General features: G+C 40.2%; 1 protein-coding gene across 8 annotated transcripts in view; it reads right to left on the bottom strand.

The window, feature by feature from the left end:
- LARP4B (La ribonucleoprotein 4B) overlaps positions 1–17,353 on the bottom strand; it is a 108,766-nt gene that overhangs the window by 88,538 nt on the left and 2,875 nt on the right. For 2 of the 8 annotated variants that reach the window (XM_036342638.1, XM_036342734.1), the window contains exon 2: positions 6,591–6,766. The exons of 1 other annotated variant lie outside the window; for it this stretch is intronic. In XM_036342638.1, coding sequence (XP_036198531.1) covers positions 6,591–6,599 — 9 coding nt within the window. In that variant the 5' untranslated portion in view covers positions 6,600–6,766. Of the gene's footprint in view, positions 1–6,590; positions 6,767–7,831; positions 8,009–17,353 lie in introns of those variants that run through there. 5 more of the 8 variants (XM_036342688.1, XM_036342662.1, XM_036342647.1 and 2 more) reach the window with 4 other exon arrangements.

Raw genomic sequence — 17,353 nt, 5'->3', positions numbered from 1 at the left:
AAAATTATCAATGGAAGATATAGAGTTCAGAACCACACTTTTAAGGTCTCTCAAGAACTGTTTAGAAGCCGCCGATAAACTTAATGAGATCTACAAGAAAACTAATGAGACCCTCGATGTTATATTGGGGAACCAACTAGAAATTAAGCATACACGGACTGAAATAACGAATATTATACAGACTCCCAACAGCAGACCAGAGGAGCACAAGAAATCAAGTCAATGATTTGAAATACGAGGAAGCAAAAAACACCCAACCGGAAAAGCAAAATGAAAAAAGAATCCAAAAATGCGAGGATAGTGGAAGGAGCCTCTGGGACAGCTTCAAGTGTACCAACATCAGAATTATAGGGGTGCCAGAAGATGAGAGAGACCAAGATATTGAAAACCTATTTGAAGAAATAATGACAGAAAACGTCCCCCACCTGGTGAAAGAAATGGACTTACAGGTCCAAGAAGTGCGGAGAACCCCAAACAAAAGGAATCCAAAGAGGACCACATCAAGACACATCATAATTAAAATGCCAAGAGCAAAAGATAAAGAGAGAATCTTAAAAACAGCAAGAGAAAGAAACTCAGTTACCTACAAGGGAATACCCATATGACTGTCAGCTGATTTCTCAACAGAAACTTTGCAGGCCAGGAGGGAGTGGCAAGAAATATTCAAAGTGATGAATGCCAAGAACCTACAACCAAGATTACTTTATCCAGCAAAGCTATCATTCAGAATTGAAGGTCAGATAAAGAGCTTCACAGATAAGGAAAAGCTAAAGGAGTTCATCACCACCAAACCAGGATTATATGAAATGCTGAAAGGTATCCTTTAAGAAGAGGAAGAGGAAGAAAAAGGTAAAGATACAACTTATGAACAACAAATATGCATCTACCAACAAGTGAATCTAAGAATCTAGTGAATAAATAATCTGATGAACAGAATGAACTGGTGATTATAATAGAATCAGGGACATAGAAAGGGAATGGACTGACTATTCTTGGGGGGGAAAGGGGTGTGGGAGATGCGGGAAGAGATTGGACAAAAATCGTGCACCTATGGATGAGGACAGTGGGTGGGGAGTGAGGGCGGAGGGTGGGGCGGGAACTGGGAGGAGGGGAGTTATGGGGGGGGGGAAAGAGGAACAAATGTAATAATCTGAACAATAAAGATTTAATTAAAAAAAAAAAAAGGACAAAAAAACTGAGCCCACCTGACACTGATAGAATATTTTCACTTCAACTTGTAACAAACCAATTTCTTAACGTACATCCAAGTTTTCACATATATTAAAAACTTTATTTTTAAACTGGCCCTGGCCAGTTTTCTCAGTGGTTAGGGTCAACCTGCAGACCAAAGGATCGTGGGCTCGATTCCTGGTCAAGGGCACGTACCTCAGTTGCAGGTTTCCCAGCCCTGGTTGAGGCACGTGTGGGTAACTTGGGAGGCAACCAATCGATGTGTCTCTGTCACATCGATGTTTCTCTCTCTCCTCTTCCCTCCCTTCCATTCTCTCTAGAAACCAATGGAAAAAATACACTCAAGTGAGGATTAAAAAGAAAACATTAAAAAAACAACAACTTTGCTGTGGGGGAAAAGGTACTTCTGATCTGTATTAACCAAACAGCAAGAACATCTCAAATGTGTAATGTTTCTCCAAATGAAGGACAATGAAATTCAGCAAGTCATGAAGAAATTGTGAAGGGTCTGCAGAGTAAATAAATGGCTGTTTGATGCAACAGATGGTTGTGAGATGTGCAACCTGTCTTCCTCATGTCCTAACCAAAGCTCTACAGGGCTTGTAAGGTCTTGTTAATCAATAAGCAAACCACCTTCCTTAAAAATTCAAAGCCACTGATGCCAAGGCCAGGTGACTCAGTTAACTGGAGTGTCACCCCATACACCAAAAGTTTGCAGGTTCTATTCCTGTTCAGGGTACATACCTCCATTGTCGGTTTGATCCCCAGTCAGGGCATTTATGGGAGACAACCAATCAATGTTTCTCTCTCACATTAATGTCTCTCTTTCTCTCTCTCTCTCTCAAAAATCAATAAATAGCCCTATCTGGTTAGGCTCAGTGGATAGAGTGTCAGCCTGCAAACTGAAGAGTCCCGGTTCAATTCCAGTCAAGGGCACATGCCCAGGTTGCTGGCTCGATCCCCGGTTGGGGGCATGCAGGAGGCAGCCGATCAATGATTCTCTCTCATCACTGATGTTTCTATCTCCCTCTCCCTTCTTCTCTGAAATCAATAAAAAAATACATTTTTAAAATCAATAAGCATATCCTCGGGTGACAGCTTTATAAGTGATAATTAAAATATGCCTCATTTCAAGATCTATATGAATGTACATCATTCCTTTCTTTAATTTAGTATTCCAACAGATACATATTTCTTAGCACTTTGGAGAAAGAAAGGGAAGCATTCCATAACAATTATAATCCCATACAGCTCTGGAAAATCAGACCTCAGAGGTCAAGGCAAGAGACCTAAATACAGCCTAGACCAGGGATGGGCAAACTTTTTGACTCGAGGGCCACAATGGGTTCTTAAACTGGACTCAGAAGAAGGAGCTGCGGCCGTGTTTCCCGACGTTGCCATGTTAACACTGCTGCTGGTGAAGGAGCGGAGGGGAGAGCAAGAGAACCCTCCGCTCATTCGGCTCCGTGGGCCAGATAGAACAGCCGAGCGGGCCGGATCCGGCCCACGGGCCATAGTTTGCCCACGGCTGGCCTAGACACATAAGACAACTTGAAAAGATTTTATGAAAAATTATTCCTCAGGAGTTTCTATGTCAAAGAAGGTTTGGAGAGGGGAAAAAAACCACCAGCTGTTAACTGAAGGAGTACTGGTCCTTCATCTGTGGTATGGATCCCATTCCTTCCTCTTGTCTGGTATCATCAACCTCACTGTTTAAACATGCCCCAGCCTCTGCTGTCTCCAAAGACAGAGCCACAGGGTAGGGAGAATGGAGGTGTGGGAAGCAGGAACACAGAAGGACAATGCAGTTCCTTTGAAGGGGGCCAATGGCCTCCTTGCTGCTATATTTATGGGGTGGGTGGGCCTCTACAAGTACCATCTTCTTCCTCCAACTCGGGGTCTGGGCCTTGGGTGATGTTTACTCTTCCCTGCCTGCTTTTGTCCTCCTCCTTTCTCACCTCTTCCTATCTTCATGCTCCTCCTTTGCCCTGCCTGATTGGAAGTTACTGCAAACAATAGGCAATTCTACAAACTGACACACGAATCCTTACCCACTTTAACTGTATGTGCTCCTTCTCTTGTGTCTTTTTCTTAAATCGAGTCAGTCTATTATTATGAGTTCTTACCTCTTTTTCACAAAGATTTACACTTTGTTCTTTGATACTCAACAAATAATATGAATGGCACAATGTTTCTAAAATGATTATTCCCGTTTTTTTAATTGGAATAATTTATTATTCTAACAAAAGTACAAAATATGGAAAATAAGTGTATTTGAATCATTTCAGAGAGTAAAGTTTCATACCAGCAGATTTGAGTTTTTAACACCTTTGAAAAGAAATATTCAGAGTTAAGACTAGTGGCAACACAGGCTCTGACCAACTAATTCCTCTGAGTGTATACAATTCCTAGAACAGTGTAATCATTTGTATTTTTTTCTATATGTTTGAGACACAAAGATGATGAGAAAGGTGTTCACTGAATTCACAACTGGTGGCTAGAAGGTGGAAGAGAAATGTTGAGACAAAAGGAGAAAGATGATAAGCTGGACAAGGAGATCACATAGCTAGACCACAGGCACTGCTGATGCAGTACGTGGTATTATTCCCCATTAGCAGGGTTGTCCCAGAAGCAAGAACTTGATGGGTATAATCCCAATTTATTCTTCTGCATAATAAAGGTCACAGTGTATTTAAATATTTTTCCCATCTTGGAGAGGTGGCCTAAAATTTGTTCTACTGCAATTTGTGACCACTGATTCACTCTGCTGTGTGGATAGGCTTTGCCACCGGTTGCACTTTCTGAGGCCTCTTTTACAATGTTTCAATGCAACCCGATTATCTCCCATCTTTCCTCCTGCACATGGCCTCTGCCTTCCCCATCCCCCGATTTTTCATAGTCGTCTTATATACCTCATTTAATAGCAGTTTTCTTAGTTTCTTGTTATCAAGATACTCCAAAGTTGTCAGATAACTTTTCCTAAGTAACTGCTTTTGTATTACTTTTACCAGTTTATATTAGTTAAATCGTGTAATTGTGCTAATGAGTACAACAGCCCTGATCAAGTTTAGGGAAAAGAAAATTGGCTTTTCTAAGCACAACTCAATTTGGTAGAAAGAGAAAAAGAGACAAAGCAAAGATAGGCCACCAACCCCAGCACTTCACTGCCATTAGATAAATACACTCATCAGAAGAGTGAGTCTACCCGCCTCACTGTGCCCCAGTTCTGCTCTTCTACTCTTGGCTTTTTATGGCTGCAGTTAATACCATATGCTGAATTTCAGTGTAAATAAGCAAATTTCTGGTGGATATTTTTTTGACCTACAGAGTCCTCAAAGTCTTCCCTCCTTCCCATTTAAAACAAATAAACAAGCAAAAACTGACAATCGATCCCTCAATCTCAAGGAAAGACAGCGTATCATCTACCCAGGTGACCAAACCAAAAACCTGCAAATATATTTCTAACCTCTTCCTCTCAACTAAACTCATATCTTCCCTCCCACCTCTCAGCTTACATTTTCAACAAGCAAGGCCAGCTGAGATGTCACTCCCAATCTTTCCCACAGAACCTGAGTCCAAAACCCTTTATATATACCTAGTGACACAGTATGTCAAATGAGTCCTGTTGCTCCAGTATGTCTATCTTCTTTACCGCTATATTCCTGACACATACTACTTAACAGAACAGAATCTCAGGAAATACATGTTTAGTAACTTGGTCTTTTGTGCAATAAACATGTCGGAAAAGATTCCTAGTATTTAAATTATAAAGCTCAGAAAATGAGATGAATACATGTGAAAGCCTCTCCTGCTACATATTCCAAATGATGTAACACTGGGGAGGGCAGTATTTTTAGGTTAGGGTAAAATTAAAATTACTTTGAGTTCATTTTCATCTTATTTTAGATATTCTCTAGATTTTGTATATGTATACATGTGTGCATATATTTAAGTGTGCACTTGGGATCTAAACATACAGAACAGTTAAATACAAAGTAGGGGAATAGTAAAGAACTACATTTAATTATCAAAATAACAAATCACTGAAGTTCCTATGTGGCAAACACATGAAAACTGTTATTTGTATTGAAGGGAGAGGTCAAAGATCCTTTTGAAATCTGCTGCAAGCTATAAAACCCTTTCACTAGAAAAACAGACCCATACTAGAAATGTTAAACAGACTCACAAGCCCAAGGACACTCTCCCCCTCCCCTATCCTATATAATAAAAGCCTAATATGCAAATCGACCAAACTGCTGAACGACCAGTCGCTATAACGCCCACTGACCACCAGGGGGCAGATGCTTAAAGCAGGAGCTGCCCCCAGCCCACAGGCCTGCCAAGGTGGGTTCCAGCAGGGGCCCCCCCTGATCACCCCACTGGTCGCCCCACAGATCAGCCCTGATCACCAGTCAGGCCTAGGGACCCTACCCGTGCATGCATTTCATGAAACAGACCTCTAGTCTATGAATAACAGGCAGAGTCTGAGGAGAAAGTTAACCCAAACTCCCCACTCTCCAAGTGGTGACCCTGGGCACTCCCATTTTACCTACTGTATTTTTAGGGGAAGCACAGCACAGAACATGTACTCTAAAAAAAAAAATTCAGTCATTACTATTACTAAAGAGCGAGAGGCCAGACCAGGGCAGCTATGAAATACCACACTGTGCTCAGGAAATCATTGCATCTAAGCACAGAATCCAATACCAATTTTCAAATATTAGAAGGGACAATTGAACATGCCCTTCATTTTTCTAAGGTGACAGTGCAAAAGAGTTAATATTAAAATACACAAACACCCTCTAACACAGTGGTTCTCAACCTGTGGGTCATGACCCCTTTGACGGCCGAACGACCCTTTAACAGGGGTGGCCTAAGACCATCCTGCATATCAGATATTTACATTATGATTCATAACAGTAGCAACATTACAGTTATGAAGTAGCAATGAAAATAATTTTATGGTTGGGTCACAACATGAGGAACTGTATACTTAAAGGGCCAGAGGTTGAGAACCACTAACAGAAGATGTTGCTTTCAAAAGTGATACTATTTTTAAAAAAGAATTTAAGTTCTGAAGTAATAAATTCAAAAATATATACAAATTTAGAAAATCTGTTTGATATTCCAAAGGCATAATACATCTCCACTTTATAAATAACTGGATCACAATTCCTATACCAATTAGGATTATAGTTCAATAGACAATGGACCTAATAACATCACCATAGAAGTTCAAAGCAAACTACCAGAATCAGCTCCAATAATGTTAAACTACTGTTTGGCCTTATGGTGTGGGATACCCCAACCTCAACAATCATCATTATAAAAACTATTAAAACTTTCTAGTCAAAGCCAACATATCTGACCTTTAACTATGCTGTGTGGCTAGTCCTCACCTCTATCATGTTACTTGGACCCAAGGTGGGTGCTACACAGGACACCTACGCTTTTCCAATGATGCAATCTGCAGTAGTCTTGGAAGCAAGAAGCTAGACAGATCCCATATTCTGCTCTTCCCTCATTCTGCGAACTGTTTCCAGGTCTCAGTTTCCCATACAGCAAAACAGGTGTTCTGAAGAAAAACAAAAAAGGAAAGCAAGGGCTTTGAGTTCTCTGAATTATATGCCAAATATACTGTTTGGGTGGGAACTATAGCAATCTGCATTCATTCCTCAATTCTGTAGTAGAGCTGCAGGCCGTTAAATCTGAAATTAGCAGGTATTGAGTACCAACAGTTGTTGAAGATGATAAACAAAAGACAAAAGAGGTGTCACGGTGCTCACAAGTCACTTCTCTCTTTACAGAAAGGCAAAGAGTATGGATGGAGTTCTAACACTGTCAAGGCCTGAACACAGAGTTCTGCACCAACAGTGTGGACATGAAGGTTTACAACTGTCTGAATGCTTCAGGAAGGAAACCACTGAATTTAATTTCTCTAAAACTATTTCCCAAAGAAAACATGTAAACTGCAGTCTGAATATGAGACAAACTGGAAGACCTGTTAGCACCTTTATAAATAGATTAGCGCTAAAAATTAAATTATCTTAAATGAGATAGAAACTCTTAATTTTCCTGGAATATATACTTTATTTCAATGTTTTAAAAAGCACAGTTTAATAGGTGCTTTAAGAATTTGCTTTAAAAAAATGCCAACCTAAAATCAATAGCATATATAGAATTAACACTTTAACCAATTTCAATTTTTCTTCCGAAATACCACTGTTAAGACTATACCTAGAGAACCAAGATGGCAACATAAACACTGGTATTTGCCACCACCCACAACCACATTAAAATTACAACTAAAATACATAACAATCATCATTCAGAATGGCCTTAAAGCTGGCTGAATGGAAGTCCTACAACTAGAGAAGTAAAGAAGAAAGTACACCGAGGCTGGTAGGAAGGGTGGAGGCCCAGAAGGGCCTAGTCTGACACCCACATGTGGCGTTTTTTTCCAATTGGAAGGGCTATTTTGGCTGCAGAGACCTCCCATGAGAAGTAAGGGGTCCCAGAGCTGGGAAGATAAGTCCTGGTAACTTCAGGCTGTAAAAACCAGTGGAGATTGTGGCTGATGGTCATGGAGGCTGCTGTAGACCCAGACAGTTCCTTTTAAAGAGCTGGTGCATGAACTTACATGGTTCCACTACCTCTGAGCTCCAAGCGCCAGGCAGCAGCTTTGGGGAATCCAGGGACTATATTGTATGCACTGGGGCAGGAACTCCAGGGCTTCTTCCTCCCAGAAGGGACTGCTCCCAGGTGTCATTGTTCCTGCGCTGGGACCTCCCCTTCCCCTGTTACAGAGTTGATTGGCAGCCATATCTGAGTCTCCATCAGTGTGGCCCACACTGTTCTCTCTGCCCTGGTGATTCCCTGAGACCCTGCCACAACCAATTTTCAGCCCCACCCAAGCTGTTTGCAGCAGCTTTTCCATATGAATGGCCTCTCCTGGCTCAGGCTTCAGACTTTCCTAAAATCGCTCAAACAAGCAGCAGCTGGTGTCAGCATGCCCCATACCTATCAATAAAAGTCCCAAGACCCAGCACTAGCATCAGCCTGACTTACTTCAGAGCTGGACCTCGCCTTGGCACTTCTAAACCCAATACAAGTAGCAGCCATCTGCAGATCTCTCTATAGCTCCTGCCAGGTGGCCCCAGGCAGTGGCTGATTTTGCACCTCCTGGCAGGCCCCAGAGCCAGTGCACCCAGTGAACAGCTTCAGACCACACCAGATTACAACTCTACACATCCACAAGCAAAACACTCAAGGGGCAGAGTGAGCACCAAAGCCCCACTGAAGCAAGTCCTGCTCCACAGGGATGTTTCCTACACAGCACTTCTCCCACTGTAATCGCAGCTTGTTCTCAGAGCCAATTGGCCTGGAGTTCAATTCCTCCCAGTGATGCCAAAAGAAATCAAGGCTCAACTACAAGACTATGCACACAGCCCACAGGGGTGCACCTAGAGTGCCCAGCTCAGGTGACAAGGGAGGCTGAGCCACTGGGCCCTACAGGACACCTACTACACAAGGCCACTCTTACTAATTCCAGGAGACATAGCAGCTCTACCTAATACATAAAAACAAACACAGGGAAGCAGCCAAAATACAGAGACAAAGAAATAGGGCACAAATGAAAGAAATGAAAGCAAGGAAACTACTGGATACAGAGTTCAAAACAATGGTTATAAGACTGCTCAAGGATCTTAATGAGAGCTTCAAGGGACTTCGTGAGACTTTCAAGGATCTTATGAGAATTTCAAAGACATGAGAAAGGACCAGTCAGAAATTAAGCATACACTAAATGAAGTAAAAAATAATTTACAGGGATTAAACAAAGTAAGGATTCCGAGAATCAAATCAATGATTTGGAAAATGAGGAAGCAAAAAACACCCAATCAGATGAACAAAAAGAAAAAGAATCCAAAAATATAAAGACAGTGTAAGGAGCCTCTGGGAAAACTTCAAGCATACCAACATTCAATTATGGGGGTGCCAGAAGAAGAAGAGAGCAAGATATTGAAAACCTATTTGAAGAAAATGACAGAAAACTTCCCTTACCTGGTGAAAGAAATAGATTTTCAAGTCCAGGAAGTGCAAAGAGTCCCAAACAAGAGGAACCCAAAGAGGCCCATACCAAGACACATCATAATTAAAATGTCAAGGGTTAAAGACAAAGAGAGAATCTTGAAAGCAGCAAGAGAAAAGCAGGTAATTACCTACAAAGGAGTGCCCATAGGACTGTCAGCTGATTTCTCAACAGAAACTTTGCAGACAGAAGTGAGTGGCAAGAAATGTTCAAAGTAATGAATAGCAAGGACCTATAACCAAGATTACTCTACCCAGCAAAGCTATCATTTAGAGTTGAAGGTCAGATAAAGAGCTTCAGACAAGAAAAAGCTAAAGTAGTTCATCACCACCAAACCAGTATTACATGAAATGTTGCAGAGTATTCTTTAAGAGGAAGAAGATCAAAAATATGAATAAAATGGCAATAAATACTATCTATCAACGACTGACTCTAAAAATCAAAATAAACAAGAAATCTAATGAACAAAATAAAATGATGAATAAAATAGAATCAGAGGCATGGAAACATGGAACAAACTGGTGAATCTCAGAAGGAAGGGCGGGCGGGAGATTAACTGAAGATCTTATATGTATACTAGTACTAGAGGCCTGGTGCACAGATTCATGCACCGGTGGGGTCCCTCCCCCTGGCCTGTGGGGATTGGGCCGAAACCAGCTTTCCAACTCCCCTGAGGGGTCCCAGATTGTAAGAGGGTGTAGGCCAGCACGAGGGACCCCACTGGTGCACAATGGGGGCCAGGGAGGGACCACAGGAGGGCTCCAGGGCATGTCTGGCTAGTCTCCACCAGTCCCAACTGGCCGGACCCCAGCAACAAGCTAACCTACTGGTCAGAGCCTCTGCCCCCTAGTGGTCAGTGTGCGTCATAGCAACTGGTCAGTCAGATACTTAGCATGTTAGGCTTTTATTATATAGGACAGGGGTGGGCAACCCCTGGCACACATGCCAAACATGGCACACCAGTAACTTTTGCTGGCACGTGAAACCCTCTTATAATCTTCCATTTACAATTTTTTTTTTAATATCGACTTTTTTATTTTTCAGATAAATTCAGTGTAGGTGCATCTTAGATAAATAAATAATTTTACATAACAAGTTATCTTAAAGACCATAGACATGGATTGACGAGAGAGGGGAAGAGCAATTTCTATGCCTCTGCCTTAACTCTTCCTGCCTTCCTAGATCTGACCAGTATTTTGGTTTCATCCACATACACTTGTGAATCTTTGTTCTCAGTGATGAATTTTGTTAAGTCTCATTATAGGAGTAGCCTGATGGATGAAAGTAGTAGCTCGTGCATATCTCTGAAGGTCACGAAATATAAACCTGATGTAAAAATCTCTGTCATCAGTGATGCAGCAGCAAAAGTCCCACTGATAATATCAAACGGATTCATAAAGTTTTCTGTTGGACTATCAGTGTACATGTATACATTAAAAAATAAATGTATTTTTCATCATCATATACTGTGTTTTTGTCACTCAAATGAATTTTATTATTTCTTCAAGGTTCTTCACATACATACATCTTAAGAGATATCAAGTAGGCGTAACGTGTTCTCAAAAAATTAGGGTTGGCACGCAGAAGAATTTTGAGTCAGAGATTTTTCTGGTTTTGGCACGCACTCACAAAAAGGTTGCCCACCCCTGATCTAGGATATGCATTACCTATGGACACAGACAGTAGGGTGGTGAAGGCCTAAAATGGGGCAGACCCGGACGGAGGAGGGCAATGGAGGGAAGGGAAGAAGAGGAACATTTGTAATACTTTCAACGATAACAATTTAAAAAGAAAAAAAAGATTACCTAGCCTTGCCTGGTGTGACTCAGTTGGTTGGAATGTCATCCCCATTCCTGGTAGGAGACATACCGAGGTTGCAGGTTCAATCCCTGGTGGGGGTGTGTACAGGAGGCAGCCGATTGAGGTTTCTCTCATACATCGAGTTTCTTTCTCCCTTTCTCCGCACCCCTCTAAAATCTGTAAAAACATGTCCTCAGGGAGAATTTAAAAATAAAAATTGTAAGACTATACCTGGATAAGTACCTTATGTGAGTTCCATAACTATAGTGCGATGGAAAACTGTACTGAGAAGACACCAATGTTATAGTCTTCACTCTGCCACCAAGTAACTAACACATTTTTCTAATTAATTTTACCTCTATTAGCTTCAGTTTCTGAGTCTTTAGAGCTCTAAAATCCTAAGACTGCAACTGCAGTATTACACTATTTTCTGGCCATTTTCAGGAACTAGTTATCAAATCTGTTATAATGTAGACCAAAACTCAAAGTCTCAGAAAATGACTGTCCTACTTCAAAGTGTTGTTTCATTCACACCAAACACTACTTGAATAGTCAAAAAGAATGAAAAGTTTCCCTCTCAATTCTATTATTCTAGAGTCTAGACCACTGATGGCGAACCTATGACACACATGTCAGAGGTGACACGCGAACTCATTTTTTTGGTTGATTTTTCTTTGTTAAATGGCATTTAAATATATAAAATAAATATCAAAAATATAAGTCTTTGTTTTACTATGGTTGCAAATATCAAAAAATTTCTATATGTGACACGGCACCAGAGTTAAGTTAGGGTTTTTCAAAATGCTGACACGCCGAGCTCAAAAGGTTCACCATCACTGGTCTAGACAGATGACAATGGCACTGATAAAAACAAAATACTCCATGCTACTGGATTAAGGCTGATTAAATGTATTGCTAGCTATTATTAAACATTTAGTAAGCATATTCTTTACAAATTATCAATAACCTCCACAGAGCAAACTGTACACTGGAAGTTAATAATCTACCTTTTATTTGCCCACTCATAAAATTATCTAGTAATACAATTTGTGGCAAAATAATGACTTTGGGAAAGCATCTGATCTATGATTTTTATCTTGAATTGTAATTATTATGGTTTCATAAAAACTTACAATGAGTTACAGATTAAAAACCTCTAACATGACAAACATACTAGTACTCTCAATATTCTGAACTTGAAAGGCATAGTATGCTCAGTGTTGTGGGCTTGACTTCAATACTAAAAAACTCATGGTCATTTAGTACTTCAAAACACTCTCTGCCAGAAAGCATTTCACTCTGTGACTGGAGTTCCACCAATCACAGACACTTAAATGATATGTGCCTGAATGCTCTGCAGTTTTACTTGGGGACTCTATTTTCTCCTTCCAAGGCATAAAATAAGCAGGAGGAGCCGTAAAAAAACACAGGTACAGAGAGCAACTTCTGTCAACTGCCTTATTCATTTCGTCCTTTGGTCTTCACTGATTGCCAATCCCCTCCCTAGCTATGTAAGGTGTGAAGAAGCAAACATTGCTGATTCATTAGTTACTCATTTGCACAATGGCCTATACTCCAAGTGACCCACTGAAGGGAAACTGGAAACAGATTCTAGTCTGATAACAAGTACCACTAAAGATTCAGATATTAATCAAAAAGGAACACTGACCCTCCAGAGAAAGTGTCAGCCATAAAGGTTTTCAAATTACGCTTCTGCACTACATGACAACCAATATATAGTACCAATTATTTGAATGTTTTTATTTACCTGCTAAAAACACAAAATGCTTTGACTTTCAAATGTCTATATTTTTAAAAGGTAACTTTCCACAGGGATTTCAATTCTACTTTTAAAGATTCCTGGTATTCTCTAACTATGCTAAATTGTAATAAACCAGGCAGCAATGGATTACAGTACTATATATAGTTTGTGTAGAAATCATGTGTACATGGCAAGGCAGAAATTATACAGATAATAAAATCTCAACAATGAAACAGATACTATAATGTAAGCAAAAATCATGTTCAGAAAGTAGTCTTTTTTTTTAATGTTTTTATTGATTTTTAGAACAAGAGATAGAAACATCAATGAGAAAGAAACATCAACATTGATCAGCTGCCTCCTGCACGCCCACTTGCCACGGAATTGAGTCCGCAACCTGGGCCCTGACTGGGAATCAAACCACTGACCTCTTGTTCATGGATCAATGCTCAACCACTGAGCCACACCAGTGGACAAATATAAAGTCTTTAAAGAACAGACTTTAAAGGACTTGACATTTTCAGAAAAAAACATCTGAAGAAGGAATGTTTAACATGTTCAGAGAAAGATGCAACTTATAAATCTTAATCAAATTGGTCACTATGTTTTTATCCCAGTATCTTGAGCTTTGACAAAACAAAGGTTTTTGAATCCTGAAAACAGAATGTTCTCGTTTTTCAAAGATATTTCTAAAAAAGGAAATCTTGTTAATTAGTCTGCCTTAATAAAAGCTGAAACAACAAATATACTTTAAGAAACTAACAAATGCTAGCAAATTTAAGGCATAATTTTAAAGCATTTTTTTTAAACATACATTATTATGTGTAATACAAATGAAAAGGGTTCTGAGCAAGCTATTCTTCAATTAAAGCCTTTTCTACCGTGATAAACACAGTTGAAACAAGAGGGCTGGCTCTCCACGTTGGGGCCAAGTAATACCCATCTGTGTGTGCCCACTCCTCTCCCTCCATGCTACTCTCCACAAAGCAGAATGATCACTTTAAAAAGGCAATTCTGGTTTTGAAACCCTCCGACTGTTTTTGGAATACAGAACAAATTCTCATCTCTGCTGGGACCTTCCAGACCCATAGGATGTAGCTGCTACCTCTCCCAGTCTCAGTCTCATTCAAATTAGTTCCTTCAAATCACTCTGCCCCTCCTCAGATTAGAGTTTTTGCACAGTTATCCTTTTTGCCTAGAAAGCCCTCTTCCCCCACTCAACCCTTCCGTAGGGAAGGAGGCCTACAGATCCCTTAAGATCTACTGGATGATCTCAGCACTGCCTACTCGAATATCTGATTATTTGCCTGCCTGCTTCAGTGGACAGCAAGTTCCCAAAAGGAGGGCAATATATTCCTTTTGTTCATATTTATAACCCTGAGATTTATTCATAAATTATTTCATTTATACTGTGTACTATTCTAAGATCTGGGATCATATCAATAAAAAAAAAAACAGGCAGAAACCCTCAATCTCATAAAGTTTACATTCAAGTATGAGAAGGCAGATCATACATAAAAATATGGAAATTATATAGGATATTATAATGCAGCAAGTGCTACAACAGAAAAATAAAGCAAGGAAGGGAGATGAGGGGTGCCTGCCACCAGGTATTCTATAATAAATGCACCTGTCCAAACAGAGATGCTCAAGGAAGTGTGGAGTTGAGAGTGATCAAGAAGTTTCATGTAAGGAAGCTTTGAGAATGCAAATACCAGTCTTTTAAATAAAACAATTCACTCTCCTAATTTCTTCTTGACCACAGCCTTAGAACAAAGTTCTGGTACCATTCATCACTGTATTGCTAGTGTGATTGATCAAAAACATCTGCTCAAGCCCCGCCAGCTAAGCTCAGTGACCTATGAACCAGAAGGTCACAGTTCGATTCCTCCTCAGGGCACATGCCCAGGCTGTGTGCTTGATCCCCAGTGGGGGGCATGCAGGAGGCAGCCTATCAATGATTCTCTCTCATCACTGATGTTTCTCGCTCTCTCTCTCTCTCCCTCTCCCTTCCTCTCTAAAAATCAGTAAAAATATATTTTCACTATTGTAATTGCTTTGTTTTGGGTTAATAAAATGTCTTTTAATCTTAAAGCAAAATAAAGGTAAAAATATTTGTTATTAAAGTGGCAGTTAACATTTTATAAATATAATTTTTTAAATTTTTGTTAATTATCATTTGAGGATACTTTTTCCATCAATTTTTAGAGAGTGTAGAGGGGAGCAGGGGGAGAGAAACAGCCATGTGAGAGAGACATAGATTGATTCCTTCCCATACCATGCCCCACCAGGCCGGGGATGGAACCTGCAACCCAGATACACCAGGAATCAAACTAGAGACTCTTCATGAGAAGGCTGTCATTCTAACCGCTGAGCAACACCAGCCAGGACTATAAATATAATTTATATGCACTTTCTATTGTACCCTTTTCTAGTGAAGAACTCCATGCTTGTTTATTTCTCTAAAATTGAGGAGGGAGGTCTTTTAGGTATGCCTTTATCCCTCTAGTTGAACAAAGTTTACTAAACATCTATACTGTACCTGGCCCTGGGCTGAGCAAAGAGATTACAAACATAATCTGTCCCATGAAGAACTTCCATTAGTTAATTAGGTGTCATGCCTAGGGTACTATGAAAATGGGAAAGCACTCAGCACCACTTTAGAAATGAAGGCAGGGATTCCTGAAGGCCTCCTAAAGTAACTTTATAAGGATAGGTTAAAGGAAGACATTCAACTTCAGGCAAAGAAACTACTAAGAGCAAAGACAACAGCATGGTTTAGGGGTTTGGTGGGAGGGGGAGGCAATGGTCAGTGCAGGCTGACCACAGGTGGCCCTGTCAGCAAGGAGAAGGCAGAGAAGAAAGGCCCCATGGGGCCAGTTCTGCTATGCTCAGGGGTCTGGGCATTTCTTTTTTTTATGGGGTTTTTTTTGTTAATATATTGTATTGATTTCAGAGAGGAAGGGAGAGGGGGAAGAGAGATAGAAATATCAATTATGATAGAGAATCATGATCAGCTGCCTCCTGCACACTCCCTACTGGGGATAGAGGCAGTATCCCCAGCATGTGCCCTAACTGGTAATTGAGCTCTGACCTCCTGATTCATGGGGCAATGCTCAACCACTGAGCCACACTGGCCGGGCTGAATTTTGTTTTTGTTTTTTAAAAATATATTTTTTTATTGACTTCAGAGAGGAAGGGAGAGGGAGAGATAGAAACATCAATGATGAGAGAGAATCATTGACTGGCTGCCTCCTGCACGCCCCCTACCGGGGATGGACCCCGCATGTGCCCTTGACCAGAATCAAACCTGGGACCCTTCAGTCCTGAGGCTGACGCTTTATCCACTGAGCCAAACCAGTTAGGGCAGCACTTTTTATTTAGGCAGGAGACAGTCACTAAGGAGTTTTTTTAAAGGTCCTAATAATCAGGATACACCTCTTTTATTTGATTGATTGATTGGTTTTAGAGAGAGAGGGGGAGAAAGAAAAAGAGAAAGATTGATTTGTTGTTCCACTTAATTGTGCATTCATTGGTTGCTTCTTGTATGTGCCCTGATCAGTGATAGAACCCGCAATCCTGGCATGTCAGGATGACACTCTAACCCAGCGGTCGCCAACCTTTTGGACCTCACGGACCCTGACAGAGGCACAAAAGTGGTGGCATCATTCACCTGTAGCCCTTCATGATTAAACAGAAGTCATGACAACTTCACCATAAAAATTGTGAAAAGACAGTGTTTATAAAGACATTAAAGGGATAAAAAGTATGGAGCTTGAGTGAGGGGGAAAGGAAACATAAGCTAAGTAAATGGCTTCCTGTTTCTAAGGAAGACATTCATACTCAAAAGAATAAATTGTTAGAACACTAGGAATTATCTTCCTTCTTCTAATAAGAGAACCTAATGGCTTCTACCTTACAATTCCATATGCCAATAAAGAAATTCACTTTCTAATCATGATAATTCCAGAAGTAGAGTAGTTCCAAAATCATCAGCCAATACAACAATTAAGAGCAAAAGTTTAAAATGAACTAAACTAAACTAACATCTTATCTGTTGAGTTTAAACCTTTTAGAAGGCAGTGCCTCATTCACTGTGTACTCTAAAATTAGCTTTCACAGAAAAAGGAGAACTCTTTACAGGAATAAAGTTTTACAAAAGAGCATAAACAAAAAAATTCCTGCAGCAGTGTCTGTTTTTTAACAATGTATTTCCATAAACACAACATCACTGTTTTCTTTTCTCCATAAGTAAAGGGTTGAGTAAATAGTCTTACAGAAAGAATTACAAGAATATACTCTGAGATTTGCTTGATTTACCAATCTGAAAAAGTCCTTAAGCATGAGAACTCTGCAAGAGTACAAGCATGTGTTAATGAAAGCATATTTAAAACTTGTGCCTTTAACATTAGAACAGCAGCAAATGGATTTAAACTAACATATCTATACAGCTTTTTGCAATCTTACGGAAGCATCATAAAGACAACACACGTTAGTAAATTATACCTAGA

This window comes from Myotis myotis, unplaced genomic scaffold (assembly GCF_014108235.1).
Source record: "Myotis myotis isolate mMyoMyo1 unplaced genomic scaffold, mMyoMyo1.p scaffold_m19_p_1, whole genome shotgun sequence".
Taxonomy (NCBI): domain Eukaryota; kingdom Metazoa; phylum Chordata; class Mammalia; order Chiroptera; family Vespertilionidae; genus Myotis; species Myotis myotis.
The sequence above is the reverse complement of the archived record's forward strand: the minus strand, read 5'-3'. Positions and strand labels throughout refer to the sequence as shown.